This window comes from Hippocampus bargibanti, linkage group LG07 (assembly GCF_051943395.1).
Source record: "Hippocampus bargibanti isolate YZ-2025 linkage group LG07, ASM5194339v1, whole genome shotgun sequence".
Lineage (NCBI taxonomy): Eukaryota > Metazoa > Chordata > Actinopteri > Syngnathiformes > Syngnathidae > Hippocampus > Hippocampus bargibanti.
This window is the reverse complement of record NC_142740.1, coordinates 24764304-24781284: the sequence shown is the minus strand read 5'-3', so window position 1 is coordinate 24781284 and position 16981 is coordinate 24764304. Positions and strand designations below refer to the sequence as shown.

General features: G+C 39.2%; 2 protein-coding genes across 4 annotated transcripts in view; one reads left to right on the top strand and one right to left on the bottom strand.

The window, feature by feature from the left end:
• The window catches only part of crb1 (crumbs cell polarity complex component 1), a 29963-nt gene extending 24297 nt beyond the window's left edge, over positions 1 to 5666 (bottom strand). The window contains exons 1-2 of the mRNA XM_089001447.1: positions 5461 to 5666; positions 1947 to 2183 (exon numbers count right to left, since the gene is read on the bottom strand). Of these exons, the coding sequence (XP_088857573.1) occupies positions 1947 to 2183; positions 5461 to 5536 (313 nt within the window). The 5' untranslated portion in view covers positions 5537 to 5666. The remainder of the gene's footprint in view (positions 1 to 1946; positions 2184 to 5460) is intronic.
• LOC148895896 (tudor domain-containing protein 5-like) lies at positions 1982 to 14880 on the top strand. 3 transcript variants are annotated; one of them, XM_089001456.1, is made up of 13 exons: positions 1982 to 2052; positions 7346 to 7400; positions 7999 to 8114; positions 8317 to 8365; positions 9554 to 9787; positions 9855 to 10060; positions 10164 to 10425; positions 10615 to 10712; positions 10791 to 10874; positions 11490 to 11546; positions 12219 to 12363; positions 12936 to 13066; positions 13887 to 14880. In XM_089001456.1, exons 5-13 carry the CDS (start codon positions 9559 to 9561, stop codon positions 14013 to 14015), a joined length of 1341 nt encoding a protein of 446 aa, XP_088857582.1. In that variant the 5' UTR covers positions 1982 to 2052; positions 7346 to 7400; positions 7999 to 8114; positions 8317 to 8365; positions 9554 to 9558; the 3' UTR covers positions 14016 to 14880. The 3 variants fall into 3 exon arrangements, with proteins under 3 accessions (XP_088857582.1, XP_088857581.1, XP_088857580.1); XM_089001454.1 differs by lacking the exon at positions 1982 to 2052 and having other exon boundaries at positions 6961 to 7400; XM_089001455.1 differs by lacking the exons at positions 1982 to 2052; positions 11490 to 11546 and having other exon boundaries at positions 6556 to 7400.
• The last annotated feature ends 2101 nt before the right edge of the window (positions 14881 to 16981 follow it).

Below are 16981 nucleotides of genomic sequence, written 5' to 3'. Positions count from 1 at the left end.
CATTTTTTCCATGTTAAGCCCTTCAACTGTTGTTAAAGCGCTATATAAACCAATATTGCATTGTATTTTGGACAATCGCCCTCATTTCAAGCTCATATAACTCCAGACCCATATAATTTCTGATGAAAGAAGAGAGTCTAAGGTTTCTAACGCTGTAATGAATGTTTATGTAGTCCTACAACTCGATATTCTGTGGGTCCTTGAATTCGTGTGACAATGACAAAAACCATGGCACTGGAGTGGACACATTTTTGCACATCATGTGGCAGTGAATGAGCTAAAGACATATAGTCTATACCAGTGGTCCCCAACCTTTTTTGCGCCACGGACCGGTTTAATGTCAGACAATATTTTCACGGACCGTCGGATAAATACAACGAAATAAAATGATACCTAGGTGACCTAGACAAGCGTTTTGATTAAGATTAAGTCGTAGACCAGGGGTGTCAAGGTCATTTTTTGCCGCGGGCCACATTGTAGTTATGGTTTCCTCTCGAGGGCCGTTATAAATTTGGGGAACCCATTAGAATGTTTAAATCCCTTCAAATATTACATATAGAGCACACAGCAAATTAATGAATAACTCGTTTTCAAATCTGAAGTCAAGAATAATGACTTGTATTGGATTGGATTGGATTTGCCTTTATTAGTCTCACAGTGGAGAAATTTACATTTCACAAAAATATGACATTTTGGCTCAGATTTTAGCAATCATCATGGAATTTAACAAGTTTGATTTGCTTTCGCGGGCCGAAAAAAATGATGTGACGGGCCGGATTTGGCCCGTGGGCCTTGACTTTGACACCTGTGTCGTAGACGGATATAATCTGGTAATTTTTCATTTTTCAAAATAAAACATAGTTTGGACTCAGATAATAAATAAAACGGAAATTATGTAAATTATTTATTCTTTCTGCGCGGCCCGGTACCAAATGACTCACGGACCGTTACCGGTCCACGCCCCGGGGGTTGGGGACCTCTGATCTATACGACTTGGCCCATATGCAACAAACTAAGAGTGTGATCACATTCATAATGAAGAAGACAGTCGATTCTTGTCACATGTATAAAACGGCCACTACTTGTCTTTCAATATTAATGTTGGCCTTAGGAAACCTTCCTTCTCATCTTTGCCTCCATTTCTTGGTTATATCAATATTGTGTCATATTCACTCATTTTGATGATGCATAGATTAGTTATTTTTGGTCGCATTTTAATTCCTTGAAAATTTATTGGTGCCCCTTTTCTGGATAATACATGAAAAAATGTCAAAATCACCTATATATATGGTTTTTAATTCAACAAAAACCTGGCAAATGAGCGGATGTTTTCTATCCATGCTATGTGAGACCAAAATTGGTGTCTTACATGAATGATCGCCCTACTACAGTAAAGTCTCGTTATATCGATATCGGATATATCGATAGTCCCGGTTATATCGATACTATTTCTATGCACGCACGGAGAAAATTACATGCAAACAGGGTCGGATATATCGATAGTCCCGGTTATATCGATATTTTTTCGGACTCCCTTGAATATCGATATAACGAGACTTTACTGTATTAGACATTTGAGGGGGTTTTCTTACTACAAAGCCTACTATACATTGTGTCTTGCAACATAAAATACAGTAAAGTCTCGTCATATCGATATCGGATATATCGATAGTCCCGGTTATATCGATCATATGCACGCACGATATCGGATATATCGATAGTCCCGGTTATATCGATATTTTTTCGGACTCCCTTGAATATCGATATAACGAGACTTTACTGTAACACCAAACTTTGAAAAATGTGCAGCCAATATTGACGTATTCATCATGGCATGCCTCCCGAACCTTGTTTTCAATAACGCTGTGATTGTCTGTTGCAGATAAGGCTGTCCATCAATCAAACAAAATTGGAAGACGGAATGCCAATCTCTGGTGTTAACTCACCGGCGAACCCAGTGGCACAAAGACAGGAGTAGCGGCCCACTCTGTCTACACAGGTGCCTCCGTTCACGCAGGGCTGGGAGACACATTCGTTGACATCAATCTGACAGTGAGTACCCTGGAAGCCCGGCACACAGAAGCATGCATAGCCATCCTCGCGGCTTTGACACAAGGCTCGGTTTTGGCAAGGATTTGGTGAGCACAAATCCACACCTGTTGGCTGCCCCAAAGGAGTTGCACCTATGAACATGTGAACTTTCAGAACCGTTTTTGTATGTGTCAGTTATCATCAGCATTATAACTGTCCGTCATAATAATAAACTTGTTTTAAATACAGGACGTGTGCATACCCAATGAACTGGCACTGTATAAATATGGTTGTAAAATCGAGTGAATCGAGACAAAACTGTCCCTTCACCATACGTCAAATCTGCATACCCGATACACGACTCATGTTGTGCCATTCACCTTCATGTCATCTGGTGCAGTTAGTTTTTTAGTTTACCAAAACAGACAAAAGCTTAATCTAGTTTTGTTTTTCTCTTCAATGACTGAAATGCTAATTAGAGGATCAGTGTGTGATCCAAGGTGAGGATGTATTGAGCAAAAGACTTTTTTTCAATGTGTTTGTTAGAAACACTTTTTTTCCTAGTGTTCAATTTGTTCAATCTTTAAAAATATATATCTTAACTCATTCACTGCTAAATGTGCAAAAATGTGTCCACTCCAGTGCCAGGGTTTTTTTCATTGTCACTCGAATTCCAGGACTCACAGAATTTTTAGTTTTTGGACTATATAAAAATTCAACGCAGCGTAAGAAATCTTAGACTCTCTTCTTTCATCAGAAAAAAAGTGTTAATTCCTAACATATCGGTCTGGAGTTAAATGAGCTTGAAATGAGGGTGGCTGTCCAAAATACAATGCAATGCATACGTATTGGTTTATATAGCGCTTTAACAACAGCTGAAGCTGGAACAAAGCACTAACATGGAAAAAAGGGAAATTCTGCCCCCTTGTGGATGGTAAAAAAACAATAATAATACATTTCATTTATAAGCGCCTTTCAAAACACTCAAGGTCACTTTACAGTCACAGGATAAGTTTTTCTGTGGGTGAGCAGTGGCAGGCACACACCCCAGCGTTCACTCAACCCGGAAGTAACTCAAATAGAGTAGTAAGGAAAATAGATAGAAAGCTATCTAGCAAGCCAATAGATAGCTATTAGCTAGCAAACTAGCTAGTTAGCCAGCCAGCCAGCCAGCAGTTTTCTCATGGGACAAAAACAAAAAGCGCATGAGCTCGACAAATTGTTTCTCAAAAGGTTATGCAACAAAGCACAACAGCATGTTACCATGTTTTTCCAAGGGCTTTGCTTTTATTTGTATAACAATAATTTGAAAACAATACTTCATTAATTTGGGGATATAATAGAATACAGTGAGACCTCAACTTACAAACACCTTAACTTACAAACTTTTCGTCTTGCAAACGTCAAATTTATGAAAATTAAACCTTATAATAAGCACTATTTTCATAATACACACCCACCACGGCTGGCGGAGTGATCTTCGGCGGAAGCACATGACCAAACAGCACCAGAGGTTAGTTACCAACAGTCCTTATGGAAGGTGACTGACTCTCCTTCCATAAGCCATCAACGACCATCAAAAAGGTACATATAACTTTATTTTACAGCACAGTTTATTTCTTTAATTAGAGTCCTCATGTAATGTGCCTCTCTTTCCAAACAGCAATTCCCTTTGACCTTCAACCTCCAACGCCATTCCATCAAGCCATAAATGACCATCACAAAGTGACTTTATGATACAATGCTGTGTATTTCTTTCATTACAATATAGTAGCACATTGAATATACGTAGAATAATGTATGTTGTGTGTAGTTTTAAGGCTTATTTAGTTGAAAAGTATATTTTATGGAAACCCGGGAACGGATTATTCCCATTTTAATGGTTTCCTATGGGAATTTTTTTTTGAGAAACACACTTTTTGCCTTACACACTGGGAACCAATTAAGTTCGTAAGTTGAGGTCTCACGCTACTATATTTTGTACATTTGTTACTTTTGTCGACGTCAAGTAACCTTATTCAAGTAACCCTTTTCTGGTTTTGTGGCGAGAGCCAAACCATGTGCGTAAATCCCTTCAAGTGCTCTTCAGAATTTGCAATGCTCTTTATGACATCCGTGCACCAAATAGGCTCACAACCAGATGAGCAAATGCTGGATGCTCAGAAGAAAAACACTCCTGAGCACTTCACTCATATCTTATGCAAAACTAAGTAGTTATTGCAGGGATATGGAGTGGGGCCTTGCATGACAATTATGGTAAAATTGCAACATTAGAATGAAGCCCCGGTGTATAAATGTATGCAAAACAGTCGCAGCAATCCTTCAAGTGTCCAATCAGGCTGAATTCAAAACCTACAGGAGGCTCTTATCGTCCATGATTGGTGAAGGGCAGTCAGGCTCAAGAGGCAACTTGCAATCATATCCAGGGCTTCCACATCCGTACTGGACTCAGCATGACTGTGGTACGAGGAGATGATATGCTACTTGTTGTTGTACATCGTGTGGATGCGGATTGTTTTTCAGCATTTTTGGCCACGTCATTCATCAAGGAACAGACTGCTGAGCAGTTGCGCCATTTCGGCAGCACAAATATGTCAGCACTGTCCTCACTGAATTCAAGGTTAGGTTTATTCATCTAAAATCAAGTCAATTCAGAGTGGATTCAATCCTAGGATCGTCCCCTATCTACTGATGGTACTGCAGTAGGCCCAGTGGTGGTACTGGTCTTTCACTATTCCCCACATGGCAGACAGTACCAAGCAATCATACATCTCTATTCCCCTCCTACAGCATGTTGTCTTTTCAAATGTAAATTGCTTTGAAGGGTCTTTGTTTCGTCCTATCTGGAGAGCACCAAATGGTACATGGGGGAGACACCTGACATCTCTTTTGGACAGTTCGTTGGATGTACACTCATAAATCTGCTTGTTCATCTGTGTGTTTCAGTTGCGATACATTGCGGTGATTTGTGGTGTCTCAAAAATGTATATTTGTGTCTGCATTATGTCCCTGTATCATGTTGTCCGTGCATGTCAACCCCTCTCTTGGGCCACTGAGCTGGTCCCACACTGTCAGAGTCTTTTTAGTCATAACAATAAGCGCTGCTCTTTTCAGAGACATCACTATTGGCAATGATGTCAGACTTGAAATTGAAATTCTAATCACACACTTCGGACAGATGCACGCAGATAATGAAGGAAATGTTTTGGCGAGAAAAAAAACTAAGACATTTTAGAGTTGGTAGAAAGTGCTTGGACCTAGTTTTCCAGAAAAAATAATGCAAACTATAGTTTCCCATTAAAGCATTACCTCAATTTGAATACATTGCGTCAGTAGACAAATTTATCTCAATATGCAACATTTGTCAACACATCCATATGAACAACTAACAGAACATGGTTAAATGATGGAGAAGTAGAAGTCACTTACCATAGATGACAAACAGTGATGAGATGAGAATTCTCCAGACAAGTGATTTAGATCTGGAATAACAAATTACATCCATAATCGGGACAGGGAAACATCCTGCTTCTTTTGAGCCTCAAACTGTTGCCACAGGGGAGATTTCCTCTCATCTGCCTGCAGGGTCTCATCTGTTTTTAACTGCAAAACCACTTGAATACGCACTTGTGCTCCACATTGGAGCACCGTCGTCCACGTGAAATAAAGAGTCTGACGACCAACCACATCGAGTGAGAGGAGGGGTTATACTGGGTATTGGTTCTATTTAAATGAAGCTTTAAGAATAACGACCATATAATCAGCAACTATCACTAATACTACTATGACTACTACCACTGCTAGTACAAATAGCATTTTATTTCTCCCGCGCTTTTAATATACACAACAACGCTTGGCAAGTACTGACAAGCAACACATGCATCATATTTCATGGTAAAATAATGGCTAAAAACAGTGGTGGGCCGTGGATTTCATCGCTTCCACTTGAGGGTACCATTAGCCACGAAACAACTGACCGACCTTTCTCAACGATGTCCATTTTTTCTTGATAAGTCCGTCTTGAAACTGGCTTTAACAGTAAATCGTCAACCAAATCCATTTCTTCTCCTCCTTCAGCAATTGTAGGTTGACAAAACTGCTATTAAATCAACACAATATATTTGCTTATGCAGCTAGCTCGCTACAGATACAGTATGCCAGCTTTGCCCAGTATGCGTTTATCACTCGCGGCTAGTGATACTTAGATTGCTTAGTGACTAGCTAATCGTGTGACTAGCCAATTATAATTTGCGAAAACTCTACCAGCGCCTTCGAGCGCCAACTCGAACTCTGATTGGTTTAAGCAACTGTTTCATCAACATTTATTTTTATGCTCCAGAGCCTGCAGGACTGATCGTGAAGGCATCCAGGTACATTTCTCACCCTGGTAATAAATGATGGCTGAAATGTGATTGATTAAATACTTAAATACGAAAACACACGTCTGGAAGCGCGCAACAGGGGAAAAGTAGTGAATGGAAGCTGTAAGACAATTTGGAATTATTTAAAAAGAATGTACGGACAAAATATAATCAATTAGACTGTGATTCAGATATTTTTAGGCCAGCAGAGAAGACCTTGCAGGCTCGGATGGCCCGCCACCGATAAAAACAGCATTATAAATACAGTAAAGTCTCGTTATATCGATATCGGATATATCGATACTATCGATATATCGATACTATTTCTATGCACGCACGGAGAAAATTACATGCAAACAGGGTCGGATATATCGATAGACCCGGTTATATAGATATTTTTTCGGACTCCCTTGAATATCGATATAACGAGACTTTACTGTAATTTCAATGCGATAGTTTCTCAGAAGAGATTTGGTTGACCAAGAATTTACAACTATTACAGTATGAAGGCATATTTCAAATCAGGTTGGACAAATGAGTGCAATTGCCTCATCTAATGTTTCGTATTATCATATTTTCCCATGTATAAGGCGCACTGACTATAAGGCGCACCCCAAATAAATGGTGTATTCATTCAAACCTCTTTCAATCTTTCATAATCCCGCATGATAGGTTCATTGAAGTCTCTAAAATATTGTCCACAGGTATGGATGCTAGGCTGTTTCTCTATGTCGAACCTGCAATGAGCTGTGCAGGGTGTACCCAAATGTCGAAGCTCGAAATTGAAGGCGTTTGGGTCGACTCGATCTCACCCATAAACCTTATGATGACCAGCTATATAGAAAATGGGTATCAGAATCAAAAACAATGACATTGTCTTTTTTGTGATTCTGATTTATGGGTGTCTGCTCTCTGAACGAAGCGCTTCTCCTTTGTGGTGTTGTCCGCCAAAGATAGGACTCCCTCAGCAATGTTGCAGTGTCCCCAGCAGAGGACGCTGTGTCTTTGGTGAGAATTTGACACAATACAGTATTTTTTTATAATACATACTGGACAATTATTTATTATTCGGTAAAAACACGCACAAGCCAACGGTTTCCATTTTTATTAGCTGGGTCGTGTTCTTAGTAATATGGCGAATTTATTACCTAGAATATACATTAAAAATATATATACCTTGTATATTAAATATATCCAGTGCAGTTTGGAATGCTGTAAATGAAGTACAAGTGAACGTGTCGACTGTTGGTTAAATGATTGAACTGTTGGTGATGTGTACATGTTAAATTTCAGAAATCATAAATCGGTTGATTTTCGTACTCGCGACTCTGTGCGTGTTAAAATAATGTGAGCGTTACAAAAGTGTAAATCAGAAGTAAATAAAACACAAAAAAAATGCTTTCATTGTTTATTTATACATTCAATTAGTATACAATGTATTTTTGTTTTTTACATTGTATTTTGTTTCACCTTACAAATCAACACTCTGTATTATCTCAATAGTTGCTTTTTAAGGTGAGTATTGTGAATATTGTGTTCAAAATCGGGAGTCTTCCCGAACAAACCGTGACATTTACATGTATGGTGATGTGGTGTATTTTTCCAGTCAGGCACTTGACGTGGGCAGCTTACGCGTTTCTCGCCACAATCTACCGAGGTCTACAATTGCAATTACCGTGGCGTGTTTCTTCACTTATCTCCCACTTCGTCACACGCCTACAGGTAAGCAAATAATTTTGCTTGAAATGACCACTTTGTGAGCACGGAATGAGTCGACGTAAACATAATTGACCCACTTTATACTGCTCCCAATTATACGTATTTTTGCCATTAACACAACTTCTTCTCAAAGTTCGATAAAGTACGTTTTTGGGGAAATTTAGTATGATATGTATTTTGAAGTTATGTTTGTGATGTAATGTAGGTACGGAGATGCCCATTTCACAGTAAGATCAGAGCATTGTCATCAAATGGTGAGTATAGTTTTTGCTTTTTTGAATGTTGCTGTGTCGACGACCATTTTGTGTTTGGGAGCCTTTTACTGAGCGAGTTGCTTGTTCTGTAGCCACAAAGGGACATAAGTCTTCTTGTGCCGGTCCCAAGCCCGGATAAATACAGAAGGTTGTGTCAGGAAGGGCATCCGACGTAAAAGCTTGGCCAAAACAAACATGCGGATCAAACCTCTAAAGATGGAGGACACAGATTTGCTCTAGCGACCCCTTGAAGGGAAAAGTCGGAAGGAAAAGAAGAAAGAAGTACTTCTAATAAAATTAATATTTTTGCATTTGTATATTCCCACATCGAATGCTAAGAATTGTGCACACATTGATAGTTTTCAAAATATATATTTTTAAGCGTGTTTGAATGTTAACTTTAAACCTAATACGCGTGGAGGATTTACTGTGACGCCGCGAAGTAAATATAAAGATGTATTTTCATGTAATTTCCCAAGGACACAAATGATATCACTTTGATTAAATGGAACATAAGCTTCACCAGAGAATGAGGGCTTATTCTGATAGTGTGCATTACATTTGTTCAATGCTGACCAATACATCTACATTCGTGTTTATAGGCTTGTTCTGTCAGGTTTCTGGAAAACTCCCTCCTGAAATGTGAATTTGGAAAGAATTGACAAAAAAAGCTGACTAACAAAAATATGTTGCTAGACCAACAAACAAAATGCTGATAAGGTAAACAAGACAACCATAAATGCTAGGGGGGAAAGGAAGAACATAAACAGATATTGCTCGTCAATAAGTACACCAAGAAACCCAATGCGTATCCTACATAAACCGTGACTATAACTACAATTAAAAACTATTTAGGAAGGTAAGTGGAGAAAACCTAGAAAGTACAAAAACAAAGAGCAATATCATGGCGCTTCGAGACGAATTATAAGCTTGGTGATAGTCGTGAGCAAGGCCAATTATCGGACAGAAATATGACAACATGGGAGTCCTTAAATATGTCCACAGCAAGTATGCAAGCTGGAAGAAGGGCCCTCCTCTGCCCCCTGTTGGAGAAACATGCTAACAGGTTCATAACATGGAGGCTAAAGTAAAGGTCCATGCATCTACGTCATTGGCGGCTCCGTGATTGCCTTCCACCATCTACAAAGGACACTGTTAATTTTTTTGTTCTCTTTTAAATGCATACAGACAAGATGAACCCGGATGCCATTTTAGCAAATCTGAAGAAGGAGCTCCGCTCTTTACTCATTTCCTCCAGAGTGGATTTGGACCCTGAGCTACTTAGACGAGACTATAAAGCAATGGTGGGCCATCCTCTGCCCCTGAAACCCCTGGGCTTTCCAAATATCATGGATATGTTAAAGGCGATCCCTGATGTGGTGTCACTTAATGTCGGAGAAGATGGGAAAACACTATTGAAGGGTAAATAAGAATTTACTTTCAACTCCATATTTTAACACCTGACCAAGTTTCCTCTCTGTCTTCAAAGCTGTTAGCCATGAGACCACGCAAAGCTTTGAGGAGCTGCTAGCTAAACAGCGTATATCCAGTATAGACAAAAAAAGACAAAATCGGCCGTTCTCTTTCTCTCGTGGCTGTCAGAAGTCAATCCCCTTGATTCTTCCCAGACGAGGTGGCGCTGCACTGGCCCTCCCTCCCCAGCTGAGGGCACAGTTGCGCCTCCTCCTCTCACAGGTAAAATCACAACACACTAAAATGTACAGAGAGTTTTTGAGCTTGGTATCATGCCACAAATATGTCCAGTCATTTACTTTGTTTTTAATCGCTAATCTTCTAGGGTCCTCTTAGGTTGTCGCAATTAGAGACCAGCTTCCTGCAATGCTTTGGACATCCTCTGCGTGCTCATAATCTGGGATTTTACTCTACCGGAGAGATGCTGAAAGCTGCAGAAGACCTTGTTTTGATCCAGCAGAGCAAGTTTGGCTCAATGGTGACTCTGAGAGAGCAAATGCTGCCCAAGACAATTAATATGGAACAGAACCATCAAGCACTGAAGACCACAACTAAAGCGAGAGGGAACGCCCCAGGAAAATCCCAAGGTACAAAAGTGCATCTTTGGAGAGATTGTTTTAAAAATACCAACATTTGTTTGTATTTTGGCAATTGTTTATGTTGTCATCAGAAATTGTAATCTAAAAATGTTTTTGTGAAAAAAATAGTTTACTTGCTTGTTATACAAAGATCTATTAGCCTCAGGAAAAAAAAATAACATATGGATGTCCCATCAGGAAACACTGGGCCCACAAATGTCAATTTTAATCTACCAATAATTGAGAAGAACCAGGAACCAGAACCTCAGCTCGAGCAGCAACAGTATTTCTTAAAGGTCTGTTGCTGTAGTAATCTTGAGTTAGAATGTGATTGACCTCAAATCTGATTGATCTGTTGTTCTATCTAATTTTAGCTGCAAGAGGATCTCCGCCAGCGGATTGCTGAGAATGGAGTGGCTGGCACCATTAGTCACAAGTTGAAAGACAATCTGCAAAAGGTTAGTTAGATAGCATTTTTGATGATAACCATGACCAAAGAATTAACAGGTCGCTACACTTGTTCAATGCATGTAGCAGCACGGTAGCTCTCCTCAGAGACGCGTTTCTCCTATGCGATACCAAATAAAAGGTCTCATTAAATTAAAAGATCCAAATATGTTGATATAAAATGATTTTAGTTTCTATAACCGCTCCAATTATGCTGAATTTCCAAATAATTCATTTTTTGCTAGTCTGTGTAGAAAGCACAGTTAGGAGAGTAAGCACATTTTTGTTTAGTTACAATAGTAGATAGGACTGATAGCGAATAGGACCTTTCGCTTCTCATCCAAGAAGCTTCATCATCATTCAGAAAAGGTTGAAGAAACCTTTTCATCGATGGATTACTCCTGTACGGCTGAGAGCTGACACATACGTTTCTTTGCTTTGCTTTGAAATCTGTGAAAAGTATTAATTTTCCTTTCCTGTATGTGGCCCTATTAAATACAGTAAAGTCTCGTTATATCGATATTCAAGGGAGTCCGAAAAAATATCGATATAACCGGGACTATCGATATATCGATATAACGAGACTTTACTGTATGTCGTTTTTAATGAAAACTTATGTTTTTCAGGTTGTTAGTCAAAGTAGCTGTGGAATATCAGTGCACCATCTTCCTGAGAAATACAAGGTAAGAATGTAATTTACAACAGATTCTTCGATTACAGACAGTGGCGTTTTAGGTGTTCAATTACCTAGGTAAGAATGGTTTAGACCAGTGGTTTTTAACATGGGTTTGATCGGACCTTAGGGGTTCTGTGACTCGGTCTCAGTGGTTCAACGGAGGGTAATATACATGCGACTAAACATGCAACTAAGCATGTTAGTTATAAGATGCCCGTTTGGCCATCACCGGATGATCACTCCAGATGATCACATGACATTGCTCGTCCAATCATACGCTGCTGGAAATCTAGTTCACTCAGAAGTCAATGTGTGGCAGTCGTGATAGTATGTCATAGAAAAATATAGATAAAAATATGAGTATATTTTACTTTTTTTGTGTTTTTAATAAATGCAATTTTTATGTCATTTTTAAAAAAATATACATTTATTTTTCACTCGTGAAGGCTTCGGTGAATGTGCATATTAACTAATTGGGTTCGGTATCTCTAAAAAGGTTAAGAACCACTCGTTTAGACCTTGTCACACAACTCAAGTTGTTGAGTGCTCAATTTTTTGGGTATGAACCACTGAAATTTTAAGACAGTACACACGCTTGCGCATTTTCTGTGGTGTATAACATGGTCAAGGAGACATAATCTCCCGAGTTATTCTATTTGGGAATGTGACGTATTTACAGACGCTTTTGGGTGAGGACTTACCACTGAAAGAGAACGGCTTTGTCAGCGTCACCGAGCTGGTTGATGCCATGGGCGACATCTTCTACCTGCAACATGCAGATGGGGATGGTAAACATGACTGGATCATAAAGAACATAAGCTCTGGTAGGTATATTTATCATTAATAGACCATCACATGTTCACTTTGGTTTTTTTTTTTTGTCTTGTGTCTAAAGCGGGGGTCACCAATCGTTTTGGGCACTGAGGAATGTGAAGGGCTACCTGTCTAAAACACACGTATGGAATAATAAAAATGAAACAAAATGTGCTCACATTACCTTTAGTATGTCATGATTAAAAATTAGATGTATGTGAAGATCATTCAGGATTTCACACAACTGGCAAATGAGGAAAATCCTTATTACTATAAATTTTGACCCACGTTTAAATTTTCACAACCACTAGTGTCCTATTTTTTTTAGAGGAGTCCTTCTGTCCTTGAGGGCTACCTGCGGCAGGTGAACCCCGTTTTGGTGTATTTCATGTGTCACGATCTGGAAGAAGAAAATGTGGCATATGCCACCTGCTACATAATGTCACGGCCGCGTCATAAAGCAGTGCTGACGACACGCCAGCCAGTTGATCAACAACTAGTAGAATAAAGACCGTGGACAAAGCAAGTCGTCTCCTCTCGTTCCTCCGGACATAACAGAAAGCACATTTACATTTGTTTTTAGGCGATGATCCTGATGTAAAGCAGCCACAGACAAGCTGTCACTCCCACGAGTCTCTTTGGGACTGTAAACTGGGCTCATCAGACGAGGTTGAAGAACGATTGACAAGGGACCATTGCGTGAAACAAGAAAGGGTAACTGTTATCATTTTCAAGTCTTTATATTGTTGAGTTTCTTCATTTTCATGAAATCGCAACCAAAGATAATGTTTAATAGCTGATTGCATCTAATTTAGGCAGCAGGTACAAATTTTTAGTCTAGTTTCATATGGAAAATAAAAATGATTAAAGTGCAGTATATAAGCAAAAGAACATGGATTGACTACCTACTGTAAGTTGAAAACAAACCAGCTTCAAAGTACTGTAATTGATAAAGCGGTGGAATTCTGAAATTCTCCGTCGGCACACAAATTTAAAGAAAATAACACAGATTTAAGATGTTACTGAAACATTTTATGAAATCTGTTTTCATGTCATTATGAATGAAGCAGGAATCAAAAGGAAAAACAAAAAGATTCTTTAATCTTTGGAACGGCACAAAATGTGACTGCCCACCCTGAGGGGCAGGCAGGGGAGAAGGGCCAAGAGGAAAGAGAAAGGTGGGGCTTGTTGGGAGTGCTTTTATAAAGACGGACAGGTTGTGACGTCATGTAAAGGCGGACAGAATGTCGATTTGCCTTAACAGTTTGCATTCTCATACAGATTAATCCACACAAGGGAAATACTGTATGCAAGTGTTGCTGTTGCGATTTTTTTTCCCCGCCTTTGTGTATTCAACGCTGAAGATAACGGTTGAATAGGACACCCCTCCCACCCCCCCCACCCCCAAAAAAACAGCAAAGCTGTCAGCCACTGTTAGAGAACCTAATACTACATTGTGTAAATTATTATTATTATTAAATAGAATGTTTGCTCATCCACTCAGATCTTTGGTCTTTCTCAAATGTGTGTCCAGGTCAGCCCTGTCAGCCTTTACCTGGAGGAGGACATGCTCCACCTGCCAGACGATGAAGGGGAGACCACTCAGTCAGCAGACACATTTGAGCAATCAGTGAGAATCACGATTAAAGAAAATCCTGAATAGCTTCTTTCACAGTACGTCAAACACATCATGTCCGGGTGGTCCCAAATTAAGGATATACCATTTATAATTATGGATCTGTACAACTTGACCATATTATCCAGTCTGACTGACTCAGGTGAACACATATGCTTAATGTTGTGTGAGCAAAGACTCTGACACAGCCCCCCTATCCCACCACCGCTTGGACAAGTGTTTCAGAATATGGATGGATAGATGATTAGGAATGCACATTAAACTTAGCATTAGATCTCAGACGAGTGTTTCGTGAACAGAAATGTTTCTTTACAACACTTATTGCAGAAGGAAAACAAACAAGCATCAGGTTTGGACTGGACCGTAGGAGTGGAAGGTAAGAGCTTTACATGCAGACGTGATTACAGTGATACCTTGGTTTACGAACTTAATTGGTTCCCAGAAAGTGTGTAAGGTGAAAAGGGTGTATTCCAAACATTAAGTTCCCATATGAAACCATTAAAATTAGAATAATCCGTTCCCAGGTACCCATAAAACATAATTTTCTAATAAATAAGCCTTACAACTACACAAAATATACCTTATTTTCTGTATAATAAATGTGCTATGGTATTGTAATTAAAGAAATAAACTGTGCTGTATAAAAAAGTCGTTTTATTCACCTTTGTGATGGTCGTTGATTGCTGGATGGAATGGATAGCTTTTTGTATAAAGTGTCTCAAGAAGCTCTGGGTTGTACATTTTGGAAGTTGTGATATTGCAACAGATGCAGGCAGACAAACTAGAAACTTCATTAATAGCTGGTTCCCTTGCTTGTCTTTTCTCTTCAAATTGTACAGATGGCTTGTGCGGGTTATTTGTGGATCCTGATTGATGGGATATTTTATCCTTGCAGCCTTATCAATAAAATTGAAACGAGTCCAAATTTCACTGTCTTCTATCCATTTTCTCACCTTTTCATTTTTGTTTTTTCTTTGCTTCTGTTTCTGTAAACCCTCCTCCCTCTCCTCACTGCTGCGCATGTCTGAATTGTCCGTCCCTCCTCTACCACGGACCTTGACCAATCACATGCGGCTTTAACCGAAGACTGGTGGCGGGGAATAAAGGACAAAAAAGTCCAGTTACATTTCCAGCTCCTTGTTTGGAGCCGGCTCTCTTCGTTCACACAAGATTATATTCTTGTGAATTTAACGTTCGCAAGGCGATAGGTTCGTTAGCTAAAGCGTTCGTAAGGTGAGGTATCATAATTTAAAACCACCTCTTCCAAAAAAACAGTATAATATAATTAATTTACTCTACAGGTTGTGAACCTTTCAAGAGCACAGAGGAGCATGTTGCAATGTGACATTATTTGGATTTACAGTTCAATGAGGTCCAATACTGTATTCATTGTTCTGTTTGGATTTCACAGTTGTGCGGCTCTTGCGCTGAATTTTCGGTCGTTACATTCTCTGTCTACAGTAGGTATCAAAATTCAAACATCTTTAAAAAGAAGCCAATTTAAACAGTTGACGCCTGCAGTGTGAAACATTACCTGTGTATGTCTGCACCAAACAAAGTTATAATGCTTCGGTTGAAAGTGAATAACATTTCATGTTTGGTGGCCTAACACTTATTTTCATCAAGTCTGCGAGGCATTGACTTTTTTAGTTATCTTTGTTTGCGGGGGCTTTCTCCTATCAGTCATTTCTTCAGAGGATGAAATGCGTGTTCTATTGGTTTCAATCCTGAATTGCATAAAGGTCAAAGCTTGCCATGAATCAACACTGGCTCAGTGAATTTTGCTTTTTGCTCACACTTGTTGATGCCATGTAAAGTAGCGCATGTACTAAAACATGACAGGCTACTATTTCAACACTAATGTGCAACATTTTGTGCTCCTGCGTGGGTGAGGGAGTGTATATGGGCCTGGTCAGGCAGACACAAACTTAACCTTATTACGGGGAGGAGAGTAATGTAGTTGAAGGCCAATTAGTGTGTGTGCTGAATGAAGCAGAGGGGGATGTGATTGCTTTGATTTATAGTAACATAAACCCAGGAAGAAAAGCTTCCCAATGTTTTTGGAGCTTCTCCCCCATCCCTCTGGCAAGTCTCTTTTGTGTTTCAGGTATTTTTCTAGGTGTTGACCAACAACCAATTAACAGTGGACCCGCATTATTAAAAGCTTGATTTTCTTCAAAAGATGACCCTGCGCCTTATACGCAGGTGCGTCTTATATGTGAAGTCCTATTGAGGCACAACAGGTCTTGCAACTACTGTCAGCAGACTCCATTTCCCCCCACAGAATAAGTAACTCCAACATCTTTTGTAGCGCCACATAATGTGCTGTGCCTTATATTTGGAAAACGTTTATATGCAGACGCTCCCCAACTTACGAACAATTTACGTCCCGAATGGTCGTTCGTAAGGTGAATTTGTTCGTAAGTTGCGTCAGTGCTCTATTTTATATGGAATGTATGTTTAAGGCTTATATAAGTATGTTTAAGGTTTGTATAAGTAACCTGTATTGGTTTGTACTGAAAAATTAACATTTAATAAAATATATGCTCCATAAAAATATGGAGAGAAGGTTGAGTGAGTGAACGCTGGCGCATGTGACTGCCGCTGCTCACCCACTGAAAAACTTATCCTGTGACTGTAAAGTGACCTTGAGAGCTTTGAAAGGTGCTGAGAAAGGAAATGTTATTATTATTATTATTATTATTATTATTTGTTGGCTATATACGTAAACTGACGTCTCCTACCCATCTAAAAAAAATCTGCATAAATTACACTCTTTCCAAAAGGTATTTTTATTTGTGTATAGATTAGATGGCTATAATGGAGAGGATCTGAAAACATCAACGGCATATATTTATATCATACAGACACTCCTGTACTTACAAACATTCAAATTACGAACAATGGTACTGTACATACGAACATTTTTGTAGTAACAAATGCATTATTGGATTATTGGATTGGATTTGCCTTTATTAGTCTCGCAGTTATTC